General features: G+C 44.1%; 1 protein-coding gene across 1 annotated transcript in view; it reads right to left on the bottom strand.

The window, feature by feature from the left end:
- Positions 1-26,456, bottom strand: part of MED27 (mediator complex subunit 27) — a 540,607-nt gene that overhangs the window by 37,386 nt on the left and 476,765 nt on the right. The window contains exon 6 of the mRNA XM_073600521.1: positions 8,926-8,967. Coding sequence (XP_073456622.1) covers positions 8,926-8,967 — 42 coding nt within the window. The remainder of the gene's footprint in view (positions 1-8,925; positions 8,968-26,456) is intronic.

A 26,456-nucleotide genomic window follows, 5' to 3' on the forward strand; every position in this document is an offset into this window, starting at 1 on the left:
TTTTCACATCAAAATGATGTCAGTGTCAGACATTTCAGGGACAGATGTAAAAAAAAAAAACATAGATTTTTTTACATACTGTCCCTAGTTTTGCTGAGGCTGGCCACCCTGATGGGGGCCCCTAGTGGCATAGGGCCCTCGGTCCGTACCAGAGTGCCCGAATGGTCAGTCTGCCCTTATTGGGAAAGGTTTGTCTCTGACATGCTGTTGGTTTTGCCTATTGAAAAATGGCAAAGTGTATTTTGACTGCAAGTATAGATTTAGCCTTGGTGGTGACCACCAATGATAAACAAGCATTCCCTTCTTAATATATTGGGGTTTTCTTACTAAAACCAGAGTGTGCAAAACCTGTTGCAACTGCACAGAAACCAGGTTTTATTGCCAAAGCTCGATTGAACAAGCCGAAGTTAAAAGCTGATTGGCTACCAAGCACAGCTGAACCAGATTCTGAGTGCACCAGTTTTAGCAAATCTCCCCCAATATGTCCATCCAACCTCCAAGCATTTGTAGGGTAAAAAATCCTTTTTGTTACAAAAATATAACAATTTAGAAAATATGCTGCTAAAATAAAGTGCTTGTAAACCTAAAAGCAAAAAACTCTTCTATTACTTATGATTTTTCATCCATACTGAAAATAGAGAGCTAACACTTTGTCGGAGCCAAAGAACTTCATTAAAATAGCCAGGGATTGCTTAAAGCGGAGTTCCACCCAAAAAGTGTAACTTCCGCTTATACGCTTCCTCCCACCTCTGATGCCACAGGGGGAGGGGGGAAAGGGGACCTGTTTATGACAGGTCCCCTTCCCCACTTCTGGAGACAGGGCCGCGGCCTGATCTCCCGGAAGTTTGGCCCCCCTCCTCCTTCCTCCGCCACCGGGCCAATTAGAAAGGGCAGCGTGCTTTGCGCAATTGGGAACCAGCTGTGAAGCCGTAAGGCTTCACTGCTGAGTTCCCTTACCAGGAATGGCGGGACAGCACCCGGGAGTCCCCAGGTCAGTCTGTACCCGAGTACAATTCTACCTCCAGTTCAGTCCCTCCCCAAGGTCAGTCTATACCCCAGTATAATTCTACCCCCAGGTCAATCTGTCCCCTGGTATAATCCCCCCAGATCAGTCGGTCCCTCAGTATAGTCTTCCCCCACCCCGGTTAATCTTTTCCCCGGTATAATCCCACCCCCTGTTCAGTCTATCCCCCAGCATAACCCTCTCACCAAGGTCCCTTTTGTCCCCAGTACAATCCCCCCCACCCCCAGGTCAATCTGTTCTTCCAGTATAATCCCTCAAGGTCAGTCTGTAACCCAAGGATAATCCTTTCCCCCTCAGGTCAATCTGTCCTCCAATATAACCCGCCCAAGTCAGTCTGTCCCCCAGTACAATCTCCCCGCCAGTTTAAATCCCCACTAAGGGCCCTTTCACACTGGAGCGGGGTCGGCGGTAAAGCGCCGCTATTGTAAGCAGCGCTTTACCGTCGGTATGCGGCCGCTAGCGGGGGGCAGTTTTACCCCCCCGCTAGCGGCCGAGAAAGGGTTAAAAACCACCGCAAAGCACCTCTGCTGAGGCACTTTGCCGGCGGTATAGCCGCGCTGTGCCATTGATTTCAATAGGCAGGAGCGGTTTACGTAATTTGGGACACCGCACCTGCATGGACATTTGCTGTTCCCAATCTGAGATCTGTGTGGGTGCACAGCCCAGAATGCAAACAGTGTGAAAGTTCAGGGACATGCACCCGTTCCCACATAAATGCCAAATTGGGAGCAGCACGAAACACCTGTGCATCCCTGTGGGTAAACACAGTCTTGCACAGGTGTACGCTATAGTATGCTCCATGTAAATGAGGCCTTACTTTTTTTTTTTTACTTTTTTTTTCCTAGGGGAGAAAGGAGGGGTGGGGTTGGTAAAACATCAAGGGTCCAAAGAAAACCCTGATGTCTCTTTTTTGACACACATGAGGACATAGAGTCCTCTTTCTCTGCAGCCTCAATTGCACTGCCAATGAATGAAGTCTCTGTACAGAGGTTCCTATTCATTCATAAACTGAAGCATATTAAACACAGTTTACACTGCTTCAGTGACGAATGAACACAGTAATGATCAATACCGATCACTCATTGTGTTTATTTTAGAAGGGGCTGGTAAACATGACATCAAGTCTACATTAGTAGTCTGCGCCATGGTACAGCCTGGCAGCTAGCATAAAATATAGATTGATATACAGATCCCAAAATAAAATAAGAAAGGAAACATGCAGCGCCAGTGCAATATAATATCCCAATAAATATAAAATCCCAGTATGGTGACAAAATAAACAAAAATATTAACCATAAATGCAAGCAAATAAAGTCCCTTAAAGTGATTGTAAAGTCATTTTTTTTTAATAAAAATAACAAACATGTTATACTTACCTGCCCTGTGTAGTGGATTTGCACAGAGCAGCCCGGATCCTCCTCTTCTCGGGTGCATTTTCGGTGCTCCTGGCCTCTCCCTTTCTGTTGAGTGCCCTCACAGCAAGCAGCTTGCTATGGGGGCACCTGAGCCAAGGCACAGCCCCGTGTGTCCATTCAGACACGGAGCTGTGGTTCGGCCCTGCCTCCTCTCTCTCCTCATTGGCTAACTGACTTTGATTGACAACAGCGGTAGCCAAGGGCACCACTGCTGTGTCTCAGCCAATCAGGAGGGAGAGTCCCGGGAGACAGAGACACTCGTGGACATCGCTGGATAGAGATGGGGATCAGGTAAGTATTAGGGGGGCTGCTACACACAGAAGGGTTTTTATCCTAATGCATAGGATGTATTAAGATAAAAAGCCTTCTGACTTTACAACCCCTTCAAATCAAAGCAAGTCCATTCACGCAAAAATATGAAAATGTGACACAAACACTCATCAATTGAGTAAAAATGATTCAGGTGTGTATAATAAAAGGATCCTCCACCAACCAATCCAGGTTGTATTCAGATTCGTCTGTGTGTGTATATATATATATATATTCTGTCCTCTAATTTATCCAATGGCCACTCAACAGAAACCAATGCTACAAATGGCATAGCAAACACAGAATTTTCTTTCAGGTAAAGACCATATCAGCACCAGCCCGTAGCAGCTCACATTCGCACCTTCTTTCCAATATTGGACACTAATCACACAAAAGCAAGTGTGCGAATGTACCAATAGTGCAGTATTTTATTAAAAGACAGAGCATAAAAACATTCCTTTCATAAACAAACTGGTATAGCAGATATAAAACTTACTCACATGTAAAGCCACTGCTGACAAGAGATCGTGCAGCGGCATGATATCAGCACACAGACTGCGCTCCAATGCGTCCATTCCTCTAATAGGAGAGTCTCTGAGGCTCCCCTGCTGTAGTTGAAGCTGGTAGCACGGCAGGGAGGGGGTGCTGGGGGATTGGTAAGTGGGGCTCAGTGCAGGAGGCAGTTGGAGCAGCAAAGGCCTCTATATGTGAAGACATATTTGGCCCCACCCCCCCTCAAGGCCTGTATGCACTGCACATATTGCACAAATGGATGATAAGCCACTGATCCTGATAATCAGTAACACGTCCTCCTCCTAAGTGTCAACGATCAGCTGACTCATTAAGCTGCTGCAGCATTGCTGCCACAGTGTGCCCCCCTTTCTCTAGAAAGTAAGCTGTGTCTACACGTGGCTTACTGTGTGGGCGCAATGCTCCCAGCCACTCAAATCACCGCAGTAACGTCTGCAGGAGAGAGAAAATGTCTGACAGGTAGGCAGGTCCATCTTTATTCATTGATTGGACCCTGGGCAAACATTTTCTTGCCCCCCCCCATGCAATTTCTCTCTCCACCCCAACATCCCAGGTACTCTAGGCAGTTCATTGATGCTTCCTGTCATTCAGTAACTGTCTGCTTGCGCGGGGTACAAGCAGACAGCGCCATACACTGACAGTCTGTAGGAGTTCTACATCGTACCCGTGATCAGCTGATCGCAAGTGCAATGCTTTGCAGGCTCCTAATAAAAAATAAATAAATGCACAATTTTTTACCTGCAAAAATATTTGCATTTATTATTTTTTTTAAAAAGGCAAACATCCTTTAAGTCAGGGGTCTCCAACCACAGGGGGCCGCGACCCACTACCTGGCCATAGCATCCCTGCAGCCGGGCTGTGGCAGGCGGCATGAAATTGCAAGGTGAGCAGGCGGGCGAGAGAGCCCGATGGATCAGAGAGGCAGGCAGGTGGGCAGATGAGAGAAGTGGGCTAGCAAGCAGAGATGACATCTCTCTCCGCCCGCCTAGCATCACCGCTCTTCCGCCCTCACAGCGTGCGGAATGTCGGAGGTGCGGCGGGGAGCAAAGAGATGACACCATCTTTCACCACCCGTCTCGCATCACCACTCTCCTGCCCTCACTCAAGAATGACCACTGCACAGAGGCTTGCCTCTGTGCTAAATGAATCAGTGCCAGCAATGCAGTGACATTCCTAATCTGGTGGCAGCCGGCATGGCAAGTGGTATTCCTCCACTGGTTACAGGCGGCGTGGCATTCCTCATCTGGTGGCAGGCAGCGTGGCAAGTGGCATTCCTCATCTGGTGGCAGGCAGCGTGGCAAGTGGCATTCCTCATCTGGTGGCCGGCAGCATGGCAAGTGGCATTCCTCATCTGGTGGCCGGCAGCGTGGCAAGTGGCATTCCTCATCTGGTGGCAGGCAGCGTGGCAAGTGACACACTCGGGGCTCCCACTGATTCTGCATTATGGTGAGTTGAACTATTTTAATTATATTACAATGTAATATAAGAAATAATGCACTTCAATCATTCTGACACCATACCAATCATGATGCCATGATGACTGAAACGCCAACACCAGAACACCAGCTATTGCCCGCAAAAAATTGCTTCCCCCCGGTGCCAAAAAGGTTGGGGACCACTGCTTCAAGTGGTGATAACACATCTAAAGACTTATGTAACAGATTTCATGTCAATGAAACCAATAGAATGACTTTACTTCCTTATGGATACTTAAAAAAAAAAAGGCTTAGTTAAATCATAGTGGTTCTAAAGGTTTTTTTTTAATTTTTTTTTTAAATAACACATCATACCTGCTAAATGTAATGGTTTTGCATAGAGCAGCCCTGATCCTCCACTTCTCTGGTTCCTCGCTGGCACTTCTGGTCCCTTCTTCTTCACAGAGTAACTCCAGAGCAAGCTGCTTACTTTAGCACGCACAAGTGCCCCCAATGTGTGAACCCAGGCTAAAGGTTTTTACCTTCATGCAAAGAATGCATGAAGGTAAAAAACCTTCACCCTTTACAACCACTTTAAGTCTTAGGATAAAATATGGATTGGACATCTCAGAGATGACAATAGATAGCAGTGTTCCTCTGCTGTGAAAAATCTTTCTTGCCAATTGGATTACCCACATTCAGAGCTATTACACATGTCATCAGCAATATTTAAAGACCAATTAAAGAACATCAAGCAGTGTGTCTTCATTATGTGCTCTAACTGGCACAGACCAGGAATCAATCCAGAGGCAGTCTATGGGACATAATGACATGGGGAGAAGACTTTACCTGTCACCATCCGATCTGCGGTGTGGGGGCTCTCAGTGCTGCCTCTCCCACTCCTATCCCAGCTACTAGTGCAGCATTAGCCTCCCAACCATACAAAGGCTGTATGGGGTGGGGTCAGAGTGTCAGTAGAGCTCCCGGGTCCCCAATTGGCAGGCATCACAGGCTCATGGGGCAGCTGCTTTGGGTTCTACAACGATGATTGGGCCCGGGGTAGCTGTACCTTTTGCCCTGCGTTAAAGACGGCCCTGCAGGTAGGGCTGCTCTGTTCTGCATTACCTGAGGGGAGGGAATGAGAAAGCTTCAGCAATGTCAACAGGATATTCAGGGCTTGGTCCCACTCCTGACCCATGCCATGCTGAGCAGAATAGAAGAGTAATAAAGTATTGATACTATTAATGGTAAAGTGCTTTCCCTGTAAACTGATTGAGGATGGCGGTTTCTGATGGAAACTTTTTTTTTGCATGGGCCTTTCACTTCAATGCAGAGATAGTATTTCACAAACTGCCAAGAGTGTATTTAAATGTATATCCTAGTAAAAATTGAAAAATTACATTTGACCTCACTGGAGGAGGTGGGGCAGTGCCTACCCACCGAATAACTCTAGCTTTCATTCTGTGAAGCTGGCTGCTAGTATAAACTAAAACTAAACTTCTGCACTTGCCAATATTCTTGTTAGTCAGGCAGAAGTATCCTTGATCAGAAGTCCAAATCTAGGTGCAGCCATTCGTGAATTACCATTACACATCTATAGCGATGGAGTGTAGCATGTAGGGCAATAAATCGATAATGAATATGCAACATTCACAATTTGGGCAACCAATTGCTACTACATGCAACTATATGTCACAATTGCTGGTGATTTTAGTAGCACAATTTCACTAAAAATCAGAACTGAATGGAACAGAGAATTTACTTGTATATATCAGGCATGTTGAAACTAAAATAAGCTGCAACTGTCTTGGAGGTAACAAAATATGAAAACAATATATGCAAGGCTAAAACATTTTACTAAACAGGAGTGCCTTTGAATGACATCTGTCCAAAGAAAAAAATACACGACCATTGCTCTCCTCTTCCTGGAAATATAAGTTACTTGGCAGTCATGCTAACAGGGGCGGCCCGTCCATTAAGGCGCACGGGTGCCGCCCCCTCTATCTATGCCACCAACTATATGGTTAATGGACAGATTAATACATAGCATGAATCTATCCACGGTCACCCCTTATTCATGCGTTCAGCCCCTTTCAGGGCGCCGGGCGCATGAATTACAGTGGCGGGGGTGTTTTTTTGAAGCACCTGATTAGAGCCACATACTTCAAAATAGGGTGGACTCGGAGCACAGAGCATTGCGCTCGGAGCCCACCCAGGTATGTTAGAAAAGCAAATGAATATTCGCTTTTCTAACACTAAATCGCCTCTCTGCCAATCAGTAGGCGCGGGTCTGATACCTGTTTCCTGATTGGCTGAAAGATCCTATTGGATGCCTAGGAGGAGGGGAAAAGATGCACGGCGGAAGCCGTGGTGATCTCAGAAGAGAAGAGGACACAGGAGACGCTGCCAAATGCCCGTCGCAGCCTGATCCCCGCCGCTGATGGGGTAAGTGCTGGTGGACCAGCAGACAGGGGGTTGGAGGTTCCCGCGCGAGGGGGGAGGGGTTGGTTTTTGTTTGCCGCCCCCCCCCAAAAAAAAAAAAACACCAGAAGCCACTGCATGCCACCCCATACTTTGAAAATCCTTGGGCTTTATTACAGGTATAGGGCAAGTGACATGAGAACTTAAGGTCTGCATATTCGTTCTCAGGGTATTGAAGACTGAGGAAAATCGACATGACAGCCAGGCACATAGCAAAGCCCCTGCATTTGACTCATGATACGCTTCCTTTATGCTCAATTACAAGTTATGTCAGCTACAATATCAACTGTAAAAGACTGCAACAGGGCACAGCCAATGGATGTCTATGCATACTTTTGGAAAGATCTTTCATATTTTCAGCTCTGACTTCAGTGGATAAAGACTGAGCTTACTCTTGTAAATCTATTTTTCCACCAGCATGGGCATTGTATGAGATATGGAATAGAAGATGCACAGGCTCAGAAAAAAAACTCACTGCTCCGGGCCCTTCTGCCAAGGCAGGGGTTTCATAAACAAACCTAACTAATAAGGCAGACTTGCTGACTCAGCATGTATTGAGAAGCGAGCTGCAGAATGAATTTGTCTTGGATCTGGTGAGGCTGCGGGGTTGATGTCTCCCAAACATGAGAGTCAGGAGAAGGCAAGAGACAGATCTGTGGGGAACTCCTTACCATCTTGTTTCCAGATACAATTCCCAGTCTTATGTCTGGTACACACACGTCTTTTTTCGTTCAAATCAGCAAGCTGAACGAAAAAAACAAACAAACTGAGGAGCTTGCTGTACTAACTATGCAATGTTAGTATAGCGATCTTCCCACTGAACTATTGTGTTGTAACAGGGGGACCGCATTCCTGCCAGATCACACCAGTCAGCTGCTGGTTTTCCAACATGCATGTTCGACTGAAGCTGTCCGTGAGATCAGCTTCTGTCAGACAAGGACCTGCACACATGAGCCAAATGTCGGCCGTTTTTTTACCATACTAATATTGGCCCATGTGTACGGGGCTTAAGTGTTTGATGGTCAGAATAAATACAGGTGTTAAGCCTGGTACACACAGGTGTTTTTTTTTTTTTTTTGGTCAACCCAGGGTGCTGAACTAAAAACAACTGAAGAGCTCGCTGTACTAACTGAGATGTTAGTGCAGCGATCTCGCCTCTGAGCTATTGTGTCGGGCAGGCTGCTGTACACACTCACTGAATGTTGGCTGGTTTCTGTTAAACCGGCTAATAACAGGTAATAAAGCAATGTTACAGGGGAGACTCCGAAAAATAATAACTGCTGCGTTAATGTTAGTGGCAGCCTGTACTGTCTATCTTTTTTTTTCCTTGCTCATAGTTACCCTTTACATTACTCAACTAGGATAAGATATATTGCAAGATCTACAAAAAGAAAAGGGTTTAATCTTTGAAATTTAAACTAAAAAAGTCAAGTGAAAAAATGAAGTAGAAAAATAAGACATGCCAAAGAAAGAGTTAAATAGCTATCTCTAGAACTTTAATTAACAAAATCAAAGTTGCATTGACAAAGGATTATTCGTGTTTGTCTTAGCGCTACCTGACATAGCAAAGCAAATGTGCTATAATTATTTGGACAGGTCTCTGCGGAGCAGCAAGGGCGAGCAATGATGTTCTTTAACCATTAGGTTGGTTGTGATGGTTGTACATTAGAAGATCAGAGCAATAACAGACCTTTTGTAGGCATAGTATTTACATACAATATTGCATAATAGCAAATTATGTTGATCTTACCTTTTGAAAGACCTGATAGTTGGACTTCGACCAAATGTCCAGCTGTAACAGAAGAAACAAGCTGGTTAGATGTTGGTCCAGCATTACTTCAGAATCTATTTCAAAAATATATTATGGACAGACATGGGTGGGTTGACTCGATCAACAGCTGTTGACATCTGTTAGGGAGCCCACAGACACCACCAGGGAAACTCTATAGATATTTAACCACTTCAAGACCGGACCGTTTCACCCCCTTCCCGCTTAGACCATTTCTCAGATTTCAGCGTGGTCACACTTTGAATGACAATTACTCAGTTATGCAAGACTGTACCCAAATAAATTTTGCATAACTTTTTTGAGACAGATAGAGCTTTCTTTAGGTAGTATTTAATCACCGCTGTTTTTTTTTTTACTTTTTTTGGACCAAATATTTTGAAAAAAAATGTTTTTTCTTAGTTTCTGCTAGAAAACTTTGCAAATAAATTTTCTCCATAAATTTAGGTCAATATTGTATTCTGCTACTTTTTTTTGGTAAAAAAACTGGTGTATATTATTTAGTCTGTGTGAAAGTTATAGAGTCTACAAACTATTTAAAAATTGATCCATCCTGCCCATTTCAATTCTCAAGGCCCTAAAATGCCAGGACAGTACAAATACCCCCAAAATGACCCATTTTTTGAAGAGCAGACAGTTCAAGGGATTTTGTAAGATGCATGGTGAATTTTTTGAAGGTGTTTTTTTGCCACAATTCTTTGGAAAATTATGAAAGTAGACACTTTTTTTTTTTTCAGAGAATTTTTTTTTAATTACAGGTACATATATAGCATAATCAATTTATACAGTGCTTTACACATATATATTGTACATTCACATCAGTTCCTTACCTCAAGGAGCTCACAATCGAAGGTTGCTAACTCACATTCATACATACACATACTAGGGGGAATTCAGGAGCCAATTAAACAATTAGCATGTCTTTGGAGTGTGGGAGGAAACTGGAGTACCCAGAAGAAACCCACGCAAGCACAGAGAGAACATGCAAACTCCAGGCAGGTAGTATAATGGTTGGAATATGAACCGATGACCCTGGCGGAAGTACTAATTACTTAGCCACTGTCATTTTAACAAGTTATTTCTCTCCCAAGTATGGTGGATGTATGAGACTTTTTCACAGCCTAGACACCTAGAGGGGCCCAAAATCCAAGGAGCACCTTCCGGCTTTCTAGGGACATAGATTACTGATCTAATTTCCTGAGTAACATTACACATTTCTGGAGACCCTGGAGCACCAGGATGTTGGAAATGCTCACAAAATGGCCGCATTTTGGGAAGCAAACACTCCAAGGTTTTTTTTGGCATGGTGAATTTTTTGAAAATGTAATTTTTTTTTTTTTTTTTGCCACAAGCTTCTGGAGAATGTGGAAAGACAATCAAAATGTATCTTTTACACATATTTCTAATACAGCGCATAGGCATACTTAGAATTACACCCCAAAACACATTCTGTCACTCCTCCCAAGTATGGGGATACCACACGTGAAACTTTTTTCAAAATCCAAGGAACACCTTAAATTGCTTGTTACCCTAAAAAAAAAAATATTGATCTTGTTCCTGCAAAGCATGAACAGCACAGTGCTTGTGTCATTTGGCCCTTTCTATCACATGAAATACCTGGCTGATCCTGCCTGGTTCTGCCCTTCCCCTGTAAACTGACCACGGTTTATCATGGCTGCTGAGCCCTGACACCGTGGTCAGTCATCCGCAGCGCTCCTCTCTCCCTGTCCATCAGCTTGTGATAGTGCCACCCCTCCCCTCCTGCTTCTGAAATTACTTTGTAAAGTACATACAATCCTCTCTGTTAGAAAACAACTTATTTAAATAATTGGGACACGTTGTAACTGCCCCACATCCAGAGTTGCAGCGTGGTAGTCCAGCATTTAGGGGGTTAAAAATGGGCAGTGAGACGATACAGCAGCTCCTCACTGCATGTTAAATGCTTTTTGAAGAGAAATCTGAACATGGATCACTCTACAGGGCACGGCAAGTGTAAATGAGCCCTAGATAAACCAGAGCAGTGCAGTGTCACCATAGCGACACTGTACTGCTCTGTTCAATGATCAGATACACTGCATGCCTTACTGGCATACTGTGTCTCTGATCACTAACCAGAGCAGCGCATCGCCATAGTGACACTGCACTGCTCTTGCGACAGTGATCATTTATATTTATTTATTTATTTTACTTCTTGAGGGTGTAGTAGAGTGCCCAGCACTGCAGCCTTTGTTTACATGAATGATCGCTGTGGCCGAGGGACACAGCAATCACAGGTAGCCCCACTGTGTGGCAAGAATGTAAAGACGTATCATTACATCCTCCTGGGTCAAGGAAGCTCTCTCACAGAGCTTACGGGCAAATAGGTGGTTACATTTTTTGGCTGGGAGATCTCACCACCAAGAATCACAAGAGAGAAATAATCAGTTGTCAGTGAAGGTTCACATTATGATACAGCCAGTAGTAGGTTCAGCTGGACTTGTTCTGTAAAGCTGAATTTGTAACGTCTTCAAGCCACTTCCTCAGTTGTATTGTCAGGAAGATACCTCAGCATTAAGGCCTCATGCACAGGGTGTTAGAAAAAACAAGCTGCTTCACATGCTATGGAGATGCCCAAAACTCAATCGTTATTGGGCTGAGGTTATACAGAATGTCTCCCGTCTAGTCCAGGTACCTGTGCCTTCCACCCCTCTAGAGTGCCTATTGGGAGCAGTAGATGAAGAATGTACCAGAAAGGAATGTATATTATGATTACTAGACTACAGTACCTAGCTAGAAAACTCATAGCTAGACACTGGATGGCACCTACAGTACCTACTGAGAAACAATGGATGTAAATTCACTTCTCCTTAGGGAACAATTGGCTTATCGCCATGTGTCAAAATTTGATTTAATCTGGCAGCCCTGGTTGGCTGATCCTAATCCTACCCCTCCACAGTTAGTAATGGATAGGTTATTGCGGCTCTAAACTGTTAGGAGTCGGTGGAATGGATAGGCAGAAAGAGAAAAAGCAGTTACAACGTGTTTTCATTTTGCTTTGTTGGACACTTGGTTTATCTAAATACGATAGCTTAAAAAAAGTGTTTCCTACTGATTCAATGGATGTTATACCAGGTACTGAAGGTTCTTTCTATTTGTTATGACTAGGTGAATTGCAACCTATATGTTTTCATCTGCTGATCTTTAAACAGTTTTTGGACAGATTGTAACTATTATTGGATTTGTCTATCTATGGCATACATTTGTATGGTCATTTTGTGCATTAACAAATAAAAAAAGTTTTGATTTAAAAAAAAAAAAAAAAAAGAAAAAAAATGAGCTGCAAAGCCACTACCAACGCCAGGCAAAAAGTGGTTGTAAAAACTTTTTTTAGTAGCGTTTTGCATTGGTGTTAATGCATGTTTACCTGCACTGGCTTTTAGCAGAGTTTCTCTGCCTCTAGTCAAAATCAATGGTTCCCTATGAGAGATCATTGATTTGAATAAAAGTCGCACCATAAGTCGGATAACAGTTATCCGACTTGCAGTGCGGCTTGTGCACTGAGGATCTTGAAGGGGAACCGTCGCCAAAATGAAAAAAAAAATTGGCGTGGAGTCCACCCCAAAAGCTATACCAGAACCTTATCTGAGCACGCAGCCCGGTAGGTCAGGGAAGGGGGGGGCGAGCAAGGCTGCCCTCAACATGGGGGTGAGTGCTTTGGGGCAGGAGGGGCCCTGCACCCCCCACCCTAAAGCACCTTGTCCCCATGCTGATGAGGAGAGGACATGCTGGAGCTGCATTAATAAATGCCTTTGTCAAAAACCTGTGTACTTTTAAAATTTTTGACACTTTTTTTGGGTGTATGTACCCCATACTTATTCACATAGGTTGGGGGGCTGTGATCTGGGGACCCCCTACCCGCAGACCCCAACAACAACCAGCCAGGTTAGTCGGGAAGAGGCCCTTGTCCTCATCAACATGGGGACAAGGTGCTTAGGGGTGGTAGGCGCAGGGCCCCCCTGCCCCAAAGCACTCCCCCTATAATGAGAACATGTGGCCTGGTATGGTCAAGAAGGGGGGTCCCCGTTTCCTAATCTGCCGGGCTACGTGCTCAGATAAGGGTCTGGTATGGATTTTTTGGGGCGAACCCACATCAATTTTTTTGCTGTGGGGTTCACCTTAAAACCCATACCAGACCAAAGGGTTTGGTATGCTTTTAGGGGGGGACCCCACGACAGTTTTTGTTTTCATTTTGGTGAGGGTTCCCCTTTAAGATCCTCAGCGCACAAGCCGCACAAGGACATAGAGAAAAAAAAAAAATCAAAAATATATCTCAAAGAGACAACTAGAGACTGAACCAGAACCGAGCGGGCTTCATCCCAAAATTATATCCTACAGTGGGGAACATTACCAAAGGCAAAAAGTAATGATATTAAGGAAGCTCTAAGCTACAATGGGGACGGAAGGTATTCAGACCCCCTTAAACGTACTTTTTTACAAAATTTTATAACAGAAACGAAGAAAAACTTTTTTTCCCCCAAATTCTCTTTTTTTTGTTTAGCAAAAAATAAAAACCACAGAGATGATCAAATAACACCAAAAGAAAGCTCTATTTGTGGGAACAGAATGATAAAAATTTTGTTTGGGTACAGTGTAGCATGACCGTGCAATTGTCATTTAAAAAGTGGCAGCGCTGAAAGCTAAAAATTGGCTTGGGCAGGAAGGGGGGTAAGTGCCTGGTATTAATGTGGTTAATGTGACCTATAAACTGTACAACTCAGTTGAACAACAAACTGAAATCTTTTAGGTGGAGGGAAATAAAAAAAAAAAAAACTAAAATAATATGGTTGCATAAGTGTGCACACCCTTAAAATAATACTTTGTTAAAGCACCTTTTAATTTTATTACAGAACTCAGTCTTTTTGGATGAGTCTAGCATGGCACATCTTGACTTGGCAATGTTTGCCCACTCTTTGCAAAAACACTCCAAATCTGTCGGATTGCAAGGGCATCTCCTGTGCACAGCCCTCTTCAGATCACCCCACAAATTTTCAAATTCAGGTCTGAGCTCTGGCTGGGCCATTCCAAAACATTAATCTCCTTCTGGTGAAGCCATTCCTTTGTTGATCTGGATGTATGCGTTGGGCTGTTGCCATGCTGAAAGATAAAGTTCTTCTTCATTTTCAGCTTTCTAGCAGAAGCCTGAAGGTTTTGTGCCAATATTGACTGGTATTTGGAACTGTTCATAATTCCCTTTACCTTGACTAAGGCTCCTGTTACAGCTGAAGAAAAGGGGCCCCAAAGCATAATGCTGTCACCACCATGCTTCACGGTGGGTATGGTGTTCTTTTGGTGATGTGCAGTGTTGTTTTTACGCCAAACATATCTTTTAGATTTATGGCCAAAAGGTTCAACGTTGGTTTCATCAGACTATCACACATTTTCCCACATTCTTTTGGGAGACTTCAGATGTGTTTTTGCAAAATTTAGCCAGGCTTGGATGTTTTTCTTCGGAAGAAAAGGCTTCCGTCTTGCCATTCTACCCCATAGCCCAGATATATGAAGAATACAGGAGATTGTTGTCACATTGTACCTCATAACAAAGTATTTGACAGATATTCCTGCAGCGCCTTTAAAAATTGCTGTAGGCCTCTTGGCAGCCTCCCTGACGAGTTTTCTTCTCGTCTTTTCATCAATTTTGGAGGGACGTCCAGTTCTTGGTAATGTCACTGTTGTGCCATATTTTCTCCACTTGTTGATAACTGTGTTCCATGATATATCTAATGCCTTGGAAATTCTTTTGTACCCTTCTCCTGACTGATACATCTTAACAAAGAGATCCCTCTGCTGCTTTGGAAGCTATCTATGGACCATGGCTTTTGCTGTAGGATGCAACTAAGAAAATGTTAGGAAAGACCTACTAGAACAGCTGAACCTTATTTAGGGTTATTCAGAGGCACTTTAAATGATGGCAGGTTTGTAATGACTCCTATTTAACATTAGTTTGAATGTGATTGCTTAATTCTGAACATAGCTACATCCCCAGTTATAAGAGGATATGCATACTTATGCAACACCTTTATTTTAGGTTTTTTTTTTTTTTTTTTTTTTTTACTCCCCCGCCAAAAAAAAAATTAATTTTGCTTTTTAATTGAGTTGTACGGTTTATAGGTCACATTAAAGGTGGAAAAAGTTCTGAAATGATTTATCTAGGTCTCATTTTTTTTACATTACAGAAACCTGACATGTTAACAGGAGTGTGTAGACTTTTTAAATCCACTGTATGAAGAATACATGGGATTGGTGTTACATGCAGTACACAACCAAACTTGCCAGCAACTGCTGCACTACTAGCAAAATCGGTGGATTATTAAAACTACCCTTAGCAACTATTCATAGATGAAATTTTAGATTTGTGTGGACCAGTGCTTTCAATTTTTTTAAAGCTTCTGAATGGACTAAGGGTTCCTGTTCAAGATAGTTTTCAGCAGGTGACTGAATGAATGTGTGCTTATAGAGAAGAGTCCGCTAGCTAATAAAGATTATGACTGCACATTGTATAAATGTACAATCCAAACATCTCCAAGGCCGCTAATGTTTCACTGAAATTATACCTAACTTTTTGGTACAGAGGGCAACTCTGGTCTGAAATTCACCAACTCTCTCAGCTTTAACAGCCATTGTCCCATGTGATGTCAACACTTACTAACTGCATAATCTCTTGCCTCCACCACCAGCTGAAAGTGTGCCTAGTAGTGCTTTCATTTAGGTCCACCCATTTCTGCTTTTACACAGCAAAATATCACAGGTTAATTAAAGTGGTTGTAAGCCTTTGAAATGCAAAATGAACAAAGCATATCTTCATATAAAGTGTACTTTCTTTAATCCATAGCGCCTAGCATGGACCCTGGCCTCCCTTTCTTCCTCTTGTATCTGCCCATGTCACTCCTGACTGTTTTATCCAAAACCAGTCCCCCCACCTCTTTCTAGCACACTGGAGGTGACTGACAACTTCAGTGAACTGATGATGTGCATGTTTCCCAGAATGATAATGTAGGGCAGGGATATGCAATTAGCGGACCTCCAGCTGTTGCAGAACTACAACTCCCATGAGGCATAGCAAGACTTTGACAGCCACAAGCATGACACCCAGAGGCAGAGGCATGATGGGACTTGTAGTTATGCAACAGCTGGAGGTCCGCTAATTGCATATCCCTGATGTAGGGGAAGGCAGGTTTGTCTACTCCTCCAGATTCCCACCCACTGCCTCCTGAGAATTATGATCTGCTCTGTGTATTTTGGAGGACTCTGGAGGAGAGATATATTCAGCTTTAGGAGGTACAGCTCATGTTAGGAGGATTTGTGTCATCGTTGTTTATCATGTGAGGCTTGTCATTTCAGTGGGCTTATCTAAAGGTTTGTGATAAATATATTAAGCTGCGCTAAAAAATTGAACGTAATATTGTGAAAACACAAAAATGAGTCACTATAATGACAAAAACGTGTAATAAGTTTGATTTCATTATATTGATTCATTTTTGTGTTTTCACAATATTGGAGTTCAATTTTTTAGCGCTTCTTCATATATTCATCACAATTCTTGCATTTAGTGTCACAGATTGCTTAAGTGCCTGCTCATTTATAATTTATATGTTTTAGCGTGGATATCCTATATGATTTTTGATTTATATAAAGTTTTATTACCACTTTAAAACAATTCCTGCCTTCACTCATTGGATTGTCCTGGAGGATGTGTCAGGAAAGATACATTTGGAGTTCAAAATGCAAATGTGGGAAGCATATTGCTTAGTTATCCATAGAAAGAAAACGTGTCAATATGCGACATATGTCATTTTTCATCAGATAAATATCTGTGAATGGATATTTGCCCAAACAAAATTTGTATAATTTTTTTTCACACAAATAGAGCTTTCTTTTGGTGGTATTTGCAATATAAATAAAACAATAAAAATAAAAAAGCAATATTCTTTCATTTCTGCTACAAAACATAGCCAATAAAGAATAGGGATGGGCCGAACACCCCCAGGTTCAGTTCGCACTAGAACACACCGAACAGGCAAAAAATTTGGCAGAACACACGAACACCGTTAAAGTCTATGGGACACGAACAAGAATAATCAAAAGTGCTAATTTTAAAGGCTTATATGCAAGTTATTGTCATAAAAAGTGTTTGGGGACCCGGTTCCTGCCCCAGGGGACAAGTATCGATGCAAAAAAAGTTTTAAAAACAGCCGTTTTTTCAGGAGCAATGATTTTAATAATACTTAAACTGAAACAATAAAAGTGAAATATTCCTTTAAATTTTGTCCCTAGGGGGTGTCTATAGTATGCCTGTAAAGTGGCACATTTTTCCCATGTTTAGAACAGTCCCTGCACAAAAGGACATTTCTAAAGGAAAAGAAATTAATTTAAAAGTACTCGTGGCTATAATGAATTGTTGGGGCTCGGCAATACAGATAAAAGTCATTGAAAAAAACGGCCCCCCAGTCCATTACCAGGCCCTTTGGGTCTGGTATGAATATTAAGGGAAACCCCGTACCAAAATTAAAAAAAAAAAAAAATTGCGTGGGGGTCCCCCCCAAATTCCATACCAGGCCCTTCAGGTATGGAACCCTGCGCCATTTAAAAAAAAAATGGCGTAGGGGTCCCCCTAAAAATTGTCAGAGAAGTTCCTGAAATAGACCCAGTACCAGGCGCCCCGGGGTGCGCGCGTGCCCGTCGGCGTGCGCACGGCGTTTGGCGCCAATCACCCTATTTAAACTGCTGGAGCACTTTGCTCGGTGCTGTCTGATCTGTCTGGGAGCAGCTCCCAGTACCTGTGCATTCCTGTTTACCTGTCTGAACGTTTGATCTCCTTGATACCTGGCTTGTCTATTGGATTACTCTCTGCTATCTGCCTGCACCTGACCCCAGCCTGCCTTTGACCTTGAATCTGCCTGCTCCCTTGTACTACGCTGCCCGCCTGTTGCCAACCCTGCCTGTGACCTGGACTCTGAACCCGCCTGCTACTCTGTACCATGCTGACCGCCTGCTGCCAACTCTGCCTGTGAGCGGACCTGCCTATCCTGCTCCTGCTCTGCATCTGCTGCCTGTGCTCCAGCTCACCAAGGACTTCCAGTCTGCTTGCACTAGGATCCTGGGCCTTATTTCTGCAAGCCACCCGCCAGGCTCTCATACCACTCTGTGCTCCCGTGCCTTCTGTTTATACTATCAGGGGCCGGGAACCAGATACGTAAGGGAGACCTTCCCCTGCTGTATCGGGCTCGTCAGTTAGGTACGTGAAAGTCTGACAGTATCGGACAGCATGTCCGAGCCCAAGCAGGGAATCTCTCCCATGGAGGAACTGTGTAGACACCTGGCGGGTCTCACACAAGCCATGAAGAGCCTTCGGGAAGGCTATAAAAGACTGGAAGAACGAGTCCAGGTGTTGTCCTCACCTGCCAACCCTCAGGGTGCTTCTGCTGCCGGACTCTCATTTGCACCCTCTGTGGTAATGCTACCCACTGAACCTAGGGTCCCTACACCCAAAAGATTCGCTGGAGAACGTAGTAAATACCGGTCCAACGCCTGCGAACTTTACTTTGCAACCGCGCAACTTTTCTTTGGAAGCGACTAAGGTGGACTTTGTGATTTCTCTTTTGTCCTTTTGTCCTCTTTCTCTTTTGTACACTTCTGGAGCAGAAGTCATCATTCCTGGATAGCCTAGATGCCTTCTTTGCCGCTATGTCTCAGCTATATGAGGATCCCCAGTTAAAAGCCACCGCTGAATCCGCCTTGTACGCCCTACAACAAGGGCGTAGACCTGCAGAGGACTATGTGCTGGAATTTAGGTGCTGGAGTTCGGATACGGACTGGAATGACGCGGCCCTGCGTTATCAATTTTGCATGGGCTTGTCCGACTCGCTTAAAGATGAGCTGGCATGGGTTGGAATACCCCAATCTCTGGATGACCTTATTAACCTGTCCGTTCAAATAGATTGGCGCCTAAGGGAACGCCGCTTCGAGAGGTCCACCAACCAACTCCGCCCTACCTGGGTCCTCCCCAAGATTCCTAGTGCTACCAGCTCTGTCGGCCAAAGTCCTCGTGCACCATCTGCTCCGGTCCTCGATACTCCTGAACCTATGTAGCTCGGTCTTCTCCGCCCGTCTCTACTTCGGAAGAGCGGCAGCGCTGACGTGTCAACAATCTGTGTATGTACTGCGGGGAATCGAGTCCCTACGTGAGATCTTGCCCTAACAAGACACGTAAGTCCCTCTCAACCTCTCCTAAGTTTGCACCTGCCTTGCCTAATCCTGCTAATCATTTTGCTCTCTCCATTATTCTACAGCTTCCAGGACAGGATCTTCCAGTTTCAGTCATAATTGACTCTGGAGCATGCAGCTGCTTCATTGACTTAACTTATGCTGCTAACCACCGCATCCCTCTCCAATTGAAGACTCAGGGACTTGCAGTACACCTTGCTGATGGCTCCACCCTTAGTTCTGGTCCTGTCACCCAGGAGACTATCCCATTGCTGGCCATCATGGGCACTCATCATCGGGAACTTCTTCGATTGGACGCCATCTCTTCACCACTTTTTCCCATTATCCTGGGAATGCCGTGGTTACAGGCCCACATTCCTAACATCGACTGGGTCACTGGGGAAATCAAGTTTCTCTCCAGATATTGCCAACAGCACTGTTTACACAGTACCCCTGACAAACCCTCTCAACTTCTCTGTCTGGACATTAACACTGAATCGCAGCAGGCGATTTCTGCTCCTTATCGGGACTTTCTTGATGTCTTTAGCAAAAAGGGGGCAGAGACCCTTCCTCCCCACAGACCTTATGATTGCCCGATAGAACTCCTGCCTGGAACTGAAGTCCCTTTTGGAAGAATTTTTCCACTAACAGAGCAGGAGCTGGATACCCTTAAAATCTACATTGACGAGAATCTAAAAAAAGGCTTCATCCATCCATCCACTTCACCGGCCGGGGCCGGCATCTTCTTCGTCGAGAAGAAGGATCACTCTCTACGGCCATGTATTGACTACCGGGAACTAAATAAAATATCCATCAAGAACTGTTACCCTCTACCTCTTGTGCCCAAACTTTCCGAATACTAGGTTCTGCAATAATCTTCACCAAACTAGATCTCCGTGGTGCCTACAACTTAATCCGCATTAGAGAAGGAGATGAATGGAAAACAGCCTTCCGTACCCGGTTCTGGCACTTTGAGTATCTCGTCATGCCCTTTGGCCTGTGCAACGCACCAGCGACATTTCAACACTTTGTTAACGATATCTTCCGTGACCTTCTGGACTTGTATGTTATAGTGTATTTAGATGACATCTTAATCTTTTCCTCTTCAGTCACCGAGCATCGCAGGCATGTCTGAAATGTATCAACCCGGCTCAGGCAGCATGGACTTTACGCCAAGTTGGAAAAATGCGAGTTTGAACTCCAGTGCATCCAGTTCCTCGGTCTAATCATTTCTGTCAATGGCATTAAGATGGATCCCCAAAAAGTGAAAAAGGAAAAGCTATCCTGGACTGGCCCGCTCCCTCCGATAAGAAAGGAGTCCAACGCTTTGTTGGCTTCGCTAGTTTTTACCGGAAGTTCATAAGGAGCTTTTCTGCAATAATTGCCCCCATCACTGAACTGACCAAGCAAGGTAACCGATTCTGTTGGTCCCCTAAGGCGCAATCTGCCTTTGAAAAACTTAAGGAGCTATTTACCTCCGCGTCCATCCTGAAACATCCAGATCCTGCCTTGCCATTTGTCCTTGAAGTGGATGCATCAGAGGTCGCAGTAGGGGCAGTACTTTCCCAGCGGCAAGGCCCTCCTCTATCCAATAGCTTTTTTTTCACGTAAGCTATCCACTGCGGAGAAAAATTATGATGTAGGAGATCGGGAGCTTCTGGCCATCAAGGCCACTCTGGAGGAGTGGCGCTGCCTACTGGAGGGTGCTGCACATCCCATTTTGGTATATACCGACCACAAGAACCTGGAGTACTTGAGAACGGCCAAGAGATTGAAACCACGGCAGGCAAGGTGGGCTCTGTTTTTCTCCAGATTTCAGTTCCATATCACGTACAGACCTGGCTCTAAAAATATCAAGCCGGATGCATTATCCCGCATGTTCCATGATTATGGGGAATCCTTACCTCCAGACACTATCCTTCCTGCTGGAAATTTCTTACTTCAAGTGGATCTCCTGTCCCAAATAAGACAAGCCTCCATGAGTTGGTCCCCATCTTCCGAAGACAATGTAAGCATGCAAGATGGTTTGTTCTGGCACAAGGACAAAATTTTGGTTCCAGAGAATCTGAGAGTGGCAGTTCTGGAACTTTGCCATGACCATAAGTTGGCCGGACATCTTGGTGTTCTCAAAACGACGGAGCTGGTACAACGCACATTTTGGTGGCCTCAGCTGGCAAACGACTGCAAGAGCTACGTAGAATCATGCACTACCTGTGCTCGGAATAAGAATAGCTGAACGAAGGCCTGGGGCCTTACCTATTCCAGAAAGGCCATGGAAAATGATTTTGATGGATTTCATCGTAGAACTTCCTCAGGCAGAAGGCTTTTCTACCATCTTTGTCGTTGTGGATAGATTGTCTAAAATGGCTCACTTTCTACCCATGAAAAGCACACCTTCGGCATTGGAAACAGCAAAAGTTTTCATTAAGGAAATAGTGAGACTGCATGGAGTTCCATCAAGTATAGTATCTGATCGAGGTGTTCAGTTCACTTCCAGGTTTTGGAAGGCTCTCTGTGGGTCTCTCGAAATTGAATTGGCATTCTTGTCTGCCTACCATCCCCAGACGAATGGGCAGGCGGAGAGAACTAATCAGACTCTGGAACAATATCTCCGCTGCTTCTCTGCCTTCTCACAGGACGATTGGGTCTCTCTGCTGCCTATTGCCGAGTTTGCCTACAACAACTCTTTGCACTCTGCCATTAAGCAAATGCCATTCTTTGCCAACTATGGCTTCCATCCATCCTTTCTGCCCGGTTCCTTAACCGAGTGTACGATTCGCGCAGTCTCTGAAACAATGGACTTCTCCCTCACCAACAATAAGTTACTACAAGAGACCATGGCTAAAACCCAGGAATACAATAAGAGGATGTTTGATAGGAAGGAGCGAGGAGAACTCATCCTAGAACCTGGCAACCAGGTTTGGCTGTCTACAGCTAATTTAAAGATGGCCTGCCCCTCAAGGAAGTTGGGTCCCAAATTCATGGGTCCTTTTTCAGTCAAGAGGAAAATTAATGATGTGACTTACGAGCTTGACTTATCAGATACATTGAAAGTCCATCCTGTTTTTCACGTGTCCTTGCTGAAACCTGTTATCCCCAATTCTTTCCCCGGTCGAAATACCGGCCCACCTGAACCTGTAATCATTGACGAGGAAGAATTTGAGGTGGAAGCAATCCTGGACTGCAGGAAGAGGCACAACCAAGTCCAATACTTAATTAAGTGGAGGGGGGTATGAACCAGAAGATAATTCCTGGGAACCGGAAAGCAATCTGCATGCTGAAAAACTTTTAAGGGATTTTTGGAGTGCCCACACCAATAGACTGGCCCAGATGGGCATCCGGAGGCTGCCCTTAAGGAGGGGGCACTGTCAGAGAAGTTCCCGAAATAGACCCAGTACCAGGCGCCCTGGGGTGCGAGCTGGCACGCGCCCTTGCGCATCGTTGTGCGGGCGCATGCACGGCATTTGGTGCCAATCACCCTATTTAAACTGCTGGAAGCCCCAGAAGATTTCGGGCCCCGGAAGATTACGCTGCTTAAATGACCAGGCCATTTTTTGCGATACGGCACTGTGTCGCTTTAACTGACAATTGCGCTGTCGTGCGATGCTGTATCCAAACAAAATTGACGTTTTTTTTTCCACAAATAGAGCTTTGGTGGTATTTGATCATCTCTGCCGTTTTTATTTTTTGCGCTATAAACAAAAAAAGAGCGTCAATTTTGAAAAAAAAAAAACCCACAATATTTTGTACTTTTTGCTATAATAAGCTAACACCCACCTGCTATCCTGCTTAAAGGAGCCGACATACAGCTATGCCGACCTGCCAGCATAATGACAGTGGCTGGTCGGCAAGTGGTTAAACTTTTTTTCCCCTACAAAAAAAGCGTTTAAAAAAAATTGCTGCGCAAATACTGTGACATAAAAAGTTGCAACGACTGCCATTTTATTCCCTTGGGTCTCTGCTAAAAAAAAAAAAAAAAAAACATATATAATATTTTGGGGTTCTAAGCAATTTTCTTGCAAAAAATTATGATTTTTACATGTAGGAAAAAGGAGTGCTAGAATAGGCCCAGTATGGAAGTGATTAAGGGAATTCCTTGGGAATCCCCTGGTCCCCAGAATTACTGTCCCCATTAAAGATTTCCCCTCTTACTTTTCTGGGGACAACCAAAAATGTGGGATTTTCTTTTACTTTTACATGATAATGGTAAACAGGACAAATAGATAGGGTGACTCTCTTTAACGGGGGCGCACAGCAATAAAAGCTGATAAGTATTCTAATCCCTCTACAGTACACTATGCAAAACTAAAAAAAAATTTTGCCTTTAGTTATACTTTAACAAAAGAAAAGTAATGCAGCAATCACATCTAAAGACTGGTAAAGCTGCAATTTCTTACATTTTTGCTGTTGGGTTCAGATACTGCCATTATACAAATGAATCATTTGCTGGAGCTGAAAGTAATGCTTCAATATTTTCTGGTAACATCTTATAATATTTTTGGTAGAGAAAAATAAAATGTTTGCGGAAAGATACTTTGTATAACAGTTTGTTTAACTAAGGAATCAGGCACAGCCCTTGCAAGCACTAGCCTGTGTATTGGTATTCTTGGAACCTACCATTGGTAGTTGACCAGGTCACTTTAACATTGAATTCCATGCAGATAAGAAAAACACCATTTAGTTTAGTTTTGTATTCCTTGAGCAATGATTTTTTATGCCCTCAGCTTCTTGTAGTCCACAAAACACTGTTGGCACAGGTTCTAAAAACAAAGAACTGTCAAAAATACTACAATATGGCTCACCTCAACATCTGGCATGCTGAATATTATAGTCCTTCAGCAGCTGAAGACTGTCCCTGACTATTTTGTGCTTGTGTAGTGCTAATTTTGACAAATTCAAAGATAAAAAACTGGATCAAAACTGCACTTTGATTTCTGTTTATTGTTTTCCTTTCCTGCCCTTACTTCCCATAAAAAAGAATTTTAATGAGTCAATGTAAAAGGAAAAAAAAAAAAACAAGAAAACTTTTGTGCACGATAATGAGGCCCCCCCCCCCTAATATAAACCCCCCCCATTCCTGGCCAGACCTGCGTCCTCCTCTCGTTTACTAGCAGAGCGGGACGCCATGCCATTTTTCTGAAGGTCGTTTCGAATGATTTCAAAGTCGATAACGAATCACAACCTTCCTTGCATCTCATATCAAACAGGGACGATGCCAACCCCTATTATAGAAATCAGATTCCGCCCCCTCCCTGCCAGAGCGTTCCCCCCTCCCACGCGACTTCTACGCTCGTCTTTGAAGTGGTAGGGAAGCAAGGATCAGAAATTACCCCAGAGACGGCTGTGGTGATCTTTGAAGCTCGGCTTTGATAACTTTGTGCTTTTCACTTGCTGAGGTTCGGCCGGAGACGAGCAGCGGCTCCCTAGCCGAGGAGGGGTAATTAATGCAACTGTAGTTTTAACAGGAGCTGGTGCTGCTTAACAAGAGAATTCAATGAGGACGCTTAGGTTCTGTAACTGCTACAAGAGAGGATGAGCTGCTGCATGCTATTACCTTTCAATACACTACAGAACCCAGGAGGAATGGCCTGTGTCCTACCGAGGTGCCGATTACAGGGGTTCAAAAGATAAAAAAAAATCCTCAAAGTAGCTCGTGGTGCAAAAAAAGAAATATGAGCACAGAAATGGACCTCCCAGCATCTTTAGATGATCATGTACAAATAGCTACACACAGGCTACATTTTTCTCCTCTGAATGATCAATAAACTTAAAGGCTAGGTTTATATGAGAGGCCTTTGAAAAGTCTTAGAAAAATCTGAGAAGAGATCCGGACCTTTCAGGTGTAAAAATAGGCAAGCTCCTAGAAATAAAATCATGGTTTACAGAACAAAGCTATACATAAAGGATTGAGACTTATTTATAGTATACCTAAAGACCTACAAGCTTTGGAAAGAGTGGGGATGTGCTGAAACCCCTGTCACATTTTTTAATGCGGTCTATGTCCCCACAGGAGACATTTACCCTCTTATTGTACAACATGGAGAGAAGGTTTCAAGAACTGTAAAGAACCTTTTGACTTCTCCCGTAATACTCTGCACCAGCTTCTCCTGCAATTCTCTTGTTGAATTTAGAGCAGATGTAAAACCTGACATTTAAAAGTAAAGTCTACCGTTCTGACCATGTTTCACCCATATGTAGGGTGTAACAGGAAACATGGTCGGAGTCCGCAGCCCTCCACCCTCTAACTGCCCCCTTCTACAGAATCCGGGTGTTCTTTTCCCTGCAGGCTCCTGTCATTTTTTTTTTAATTTGGCATATCTGTATGAGGCTTTGTCTCACAATCGTGCCATCCATTTACAGTGATTTGTGAATGAAGAAACTACAAGTCCCATATGCCACCATAGCATAGGGACTCGGGCCAGGTTCAAATATGTGTGGTTCGTGCCTGGGATCCGGTGCATGTTTGTTCACCGGGTCAGGTGTGATTCAGGTCCGTATTTTTGCCTGAATTCACACCTGAACTGGACCCAAACACACACAGGAGCCTTCTGTAATCCGCTCCGCTCCTGCCCCGAGCCTGTGTAAACTGGCGCCATTGAGAGCGGGTCACACGAATTGGATGCAGGGAAACCCGCATCCAGTTCCCACATATGTGAATCCAGCCTCACTGTTCTCAATAACCATTAAAACCAGGAAATAAAGTTAAAGTGGTTCTAAAGGCTCGAGGATTTTTACCTTCATGCATTCTATGCATGAAGGTTAAACCCATTCTCTGTGCAGCATCCCCAAGCCCCCATAATACTTACCTGAGCCTGATCCTCCTCTGTGTATGAGAGCCTTGGCTCTCCATTTCTCATTGGCTGAGACAGCAGCAGGCGACACTGGTGCTCGTTGTTGTCAATCACAGCCAGCGGGCCAATGAGAAGAGGTAGGGGCGGGCCCAGCCACAGCTCTGTGTGTGAATGGAGACGCAGAGTAGCAGCTTGCGAGCGAGCCTTCCTGGGTGCCCCATAGCAAGCTGTTTGCTCTGGAGGCTCTCGGCAGGAGGGAGGGGCCAGGAGCGCCTGTAGGGGACCCAAGAAGAGGAGGATCAGGGTTACTGTTTGCAAAACCATTACACAGAGCACGTAAGTATAGCATGTTTTTTATTTTAATGTAAAAAATCTGCAGCTTTAACCACTTAAGGACCGAGCCTCTTTCTGAGATTTGTTGTTTACAAGTTAAAACATTTTTTTGCTAGAAAATTACTTTAAAAA

This window comes from Aquarana catesbeiana, linkage group LG09 (genome assembly GCF_042186555.1).
Source record: "Aquarana catesbeiana isolate 2022-GZ linkage group LG09, ASM4218655v1, whole genome shotgun sequence".
Lineage (NCBI taxonomy): Eukaryota > Metazoa > Chordata > Amphibia > Anura > Ranidae > Aquarana > Aquarana catesbeiana.